Here is a 3,731-nt window from a genome sequence, read left to right as displayed (position 1 = left end):
CGTGCTCCTCGGTACGGCGCTGCCCTGTGTGCTCCAGCCGTGCCCGGGGCTACCGCAGCTGGTCACGCTGGGCGGGAAGAGCAGGAATTTGGGAACCAGGATGCTGTGAGGGCTGGGACCTGCTCTGGCTGCGCACCACAGGACGCTCAACTGCTCCTAACTGCTCTTCTTTTTCCCTCCACAGGGTTCTGGCATCGGTGATGAGCAATGGGGTATGATGTAGCACGTTTTCAGGGGGATGTTGATGAAGACCTTATATGCCCCATCTGCAGCGGGGTCCTGGAGGAGCCAGTTCAGGTAGGTTTCCGTCTGAGCACTGACTGTGGCTACTGAAAGCCTCCGATTGCAGCTCCAGACTTCTAGATGTCTTGATCAGATGATGGCCGCCGCACACAGCGTGTGCATTAGGTGAGCTCCATGGATTCTTAACTTTCCTACTAATGGTTTAAGGCAACAGCACGGGTAAGGAAGCAGCACTGGGGATAAATGTCTGTGGTTGTGTGAGTTCTGGTGGAAGTGAACTCAAGTTCTGGGTTTGGGTGATGTCCTGGGGTCAGCAAGGAGGCGGAAGGAAGGGATAAGGTTGTGTTGGGACAGGTTTCCCTTACTTTTTCTTTCCTTACTCCCTTCTTAAGTCTTTGTACCAAGGCTCAATGCAGCTGCACGCCCGTCACCTTGTCCCAAGGCAGAGATGGCATCAGCTATGCTAAAATCTGTCCCTTGCTTATGGCTTCATGCTTGGTGGACCCTCTCCGCTTCCCTGCACGCATGCTTCCTCCGGGCTACAAAGCGGATCTGTTTTGCTCGCTGTCGGGAGCCCGGCTCGACTCTCCTGCTCCTCTCCTGCCAGCAAAACGTGGCTTGGAGGACGGACAGCCCACAGCTCTGCTACCAGCACGCTGCTCTGCCGGGGCCCGGCACGGCCGGGTTGGTTGGTGGATCCCTCTGCGGCTTCTGCAGCCGCTCGGGGAAGGAGGGTGCGCACAGGGTGCTGCTGCTTCCACTCCTCCCTCCGCTCCCCGCGAAGCGGAAGAGCTGTTGGACGCAGCTTTCCTGTGAGCTCTGTTACGAGCTCCCCCAGCACAGCGTCCCCCCGCAGCACCGCGTGGTCTCCAGCCCTCCTGTGCCTCTCGGCGCTGGAGGAAGGGCTGTATTTGTCGCTGTGTCCTGCTAAGCCCTGTGACTCGGGGAGAGGTTAACGGCGGCTTTTACAGCCCTCTCACTGCCGCTGACCTGAGCGGAGCGCTGCTGGCTGAGCGGAGCTGGCTTCGACGTGGGACTTTGTCCCCACGGTCCCTGCCCCTTCTCTTCAGGCTCTGTGCCACCGGAGGTGCTCCTGCTCTGGCAGAGCTGTGGCCGTGTGCTGGGGAGCTCAGTGCCCTCAGCGTAGATCCAGCTTTCTTTGAAATAAAACGGATTAAAACCAAACTGAGCTAATCTGAAATGCGTGCATAATTATTGCAGTTCCATTGCTTAATAATGAACTGCGTCACAGGAGCTGTGACTTGTGCTGCGCTGGTGGGCTGCCTGGTGGGGATCCCGGAGAGGCGGGGGCTGTGCACCGTCGCCCACCCTGTGCCGGTGCGCCGGGGCTGCGTGGAACTGCACTCTATTGTAGTTAAAATCGCGTGTTAGCACCTTCCAGCTACACTAATCTGTTATGTCCAACAAGCTTTGGTTTTAAAAGTCTTGTCGGCATGTGAGCGCAATCACAGGCCGTCGCACAAAGCGGAGGGAAAGTTGCAGCTTTCTTAAGCAGGTTTATTTAAATCTCCTTTTGCGAATGTGATATCACAAACTCCCTTGTTCCCAGGCTGTTCTCAAGCGTGGGTAACAGCCTGTCTGTTGGATGCCAGCCCTCCTGCTCCTGCCAGCACTGCCGTAACGCAGCCGCCATGGGGCTGAGTTTGTAGCTGGGCACCAGCCCTGCCCTCTGACCACTCCTGCTTTGGAGGGAGCAAATTCCTGAGGACTCTTCCCTCGTTCCTCCCTCCCAGCGCGGTCCCTCTGCCCGCCCAAAGCAGGGCCACCCCCAGTGACAGCTCAGAGGGCTCAGGGCTGTCTCCAGCCCCGAGATTTCGGTGTCAAAAAGGATGGAGACTCCCCAGGGCCCGTCCCTGTGTTGTGGGCACGGAGTGGCTCTCTGTCTGCAGCAGCCAGTGAAATGGGTTTCCTTTATTGTCTGTCACATCTCCAGTCTGCCTTTGGTGACGCTGCGGTATCCTCATCGCTAAATCTCACCGGGGTTGGGCACGGGCTTGATAAAACGCTGCAAGGGGAGCCGAGGGGCCAGTTTTTGTGGAGAACGGGAGAAAGCCGAAGACTTGGAGAGCGGGACTTCAGGAAAATGCGAGGGAGAGGAGAGGCTGTCCCTGCGCCGGAGCCGTGTCTGACACGCTCAGCTGCCCGCTGGCTCCGTGCTGGGCTGGGTGGGTTGGCTCAAGCTGCGATGCCGCAGGGGCTGCACTAAAGCTCCCGAGATGGTCCTGTGGCTTGGGCGGGTGACTCCCCGTTCAGCGTACGTCCTGCAATCCTCACCTGCCTGTGTCGGCTGGTACGAGGCGCCGTGCGCTGCGGGAGCAGCTTGTAAATGCGACAGCCGTGGATGCGTCTGACCTTCCTGTAACTCTGGGATTCTGCTCTGTGGCAGAACGCTCAGTGTTGTCCCAAGAGCCGGCGTCTGTCCCGCTCCCCCTCCCCAATCTTAATACTCCGCTCTTGCGTTCAAGCTGCAGTTGGAAGAGCCCAGCTGTGTCAATACAGTGAAGTAATGTTCTAATCTGCCTTGGAAAAATGTTTAATTTAGCCTCCCGACCTGCGTTGCCCCCTCAGCCCTTTCAGGAGGCAGCTTTACCTGGGACGGAGCAGAGCAGGAGCGCTTCTCGGAGGGGTCTGTGCCCTGGCCCAGGGACCCGCTCTGTTTGGAAGCCCCCACGTGTCTGGGGGAAGAGACTGCCTTGGTGGGGCCGGGTGTGCGGATTAGAACCAGAGGTGGGTGAAGGTGGGCACCCGCTTTTCCGAGGGCAGTGCGGACGGCTCTGCAGCACCGCCTCTCCCGTTGTAGTGGAAGGCGCTGTGCGTGGCTCTGGCCTTTCCAGCCCTGGCTTTTGGTGTCTCGTTCGCCTGTGCGGGCACCGTGCCTGCTTGTGTAATGGAGGTGCCCTTTGCATTCCTCCCCCGAGGCAGCACGTAGCCGCTGTGCGCCCCTCAAAGACTCAGAGCCTTTCTCTGGTCAAGGTTGCCCGCCGCACAGGGGCCAGCAAACGCTTCCCCGTCGGGTCTGAGTAACGCGTGGCTGTTCTCTGCCCTTCCGCAGGCTCCTCACTGCGAGCACGCCTTCTGCAATGCCTGCATCACCCAGTGGTTCTCCCAGCAGCAGACGTGCCCCGTGGACCGCAGCGTCGTGACGGTTGCCCACCTCCGCCCCGTCCCGCGGATCATGCGTAATATGCTCTCGAAGCTGCAGATCACTTGCGACAACGCTGTTTTCGGCTGTACGGCAGTTGTGCGACTCGACAACCTGATGTCTCACCTCAATGACTGCGAGCACAATCCAAAGCGCCCGGTGACTTGCGAGCAGGGATGCGGGTGAGGATGGCCGTGGGGGGCTCTGCCACAGCGGGTGGGCAGAGTGGGGACCACAGGCTCGGGGAAGGAACCCGAGGTTCGGTGCCTGCCACCCGTTTGCCCCCTGGGTGCAGAGCTCCGGGGGCGGCAGGGCGTTGAAGGCC

The 3,731-nt window shown here is 59.7% G+C and overlaps 1 protein-coding gene across 1 annotated transcript in view; it reads left to right on the top strand.

The window, feature by feature from the left end:
- Positions 1-3,731, top strand: part of RNF41 (ring finger protein 41, E3 ubiquitin protein ligase) — an 18,280-nt gene that overhangs the window by 11,535 nt on the left and 3,014 nt on the right. The window contains exons 2-3 of the mRNA XM_009891101.1: positions 185-297; positions 3,317-3,588. Of these exons, the coding sequence (XP_009889403.1) occupies positions 208-297; positions 3,317-3,588 (362 nt within the window). The 5' untranslated portion in view covers positions 185-207. The remainder of the gene's footprint in view (positions 1-184; positions 298-3,316; positions 3,589-3,731) is intronic.

Source organism: Charadrius vociferus, unplaced genomic scaffold, assembly GCF_000708025.1.
Source record: "Charadrius vociferus isolate BGI_N301 unplaced genomic scaffold, ASM70802v2 scaffold1829, whole genome shotgun sequence".
Classification (NCBI taxonomy): domain Eukaryota; kingdom Metazoa; phylum Chordata; class Aves; order Charadriiformes; family Charadriidae; genus Charadrius; species Charadrius vociferus.
The sequence above is the reverse complement of the archived record's forward strand: the minus strand, read 5'-3'. Positions and strand labels throughout refer to the sequence as shown.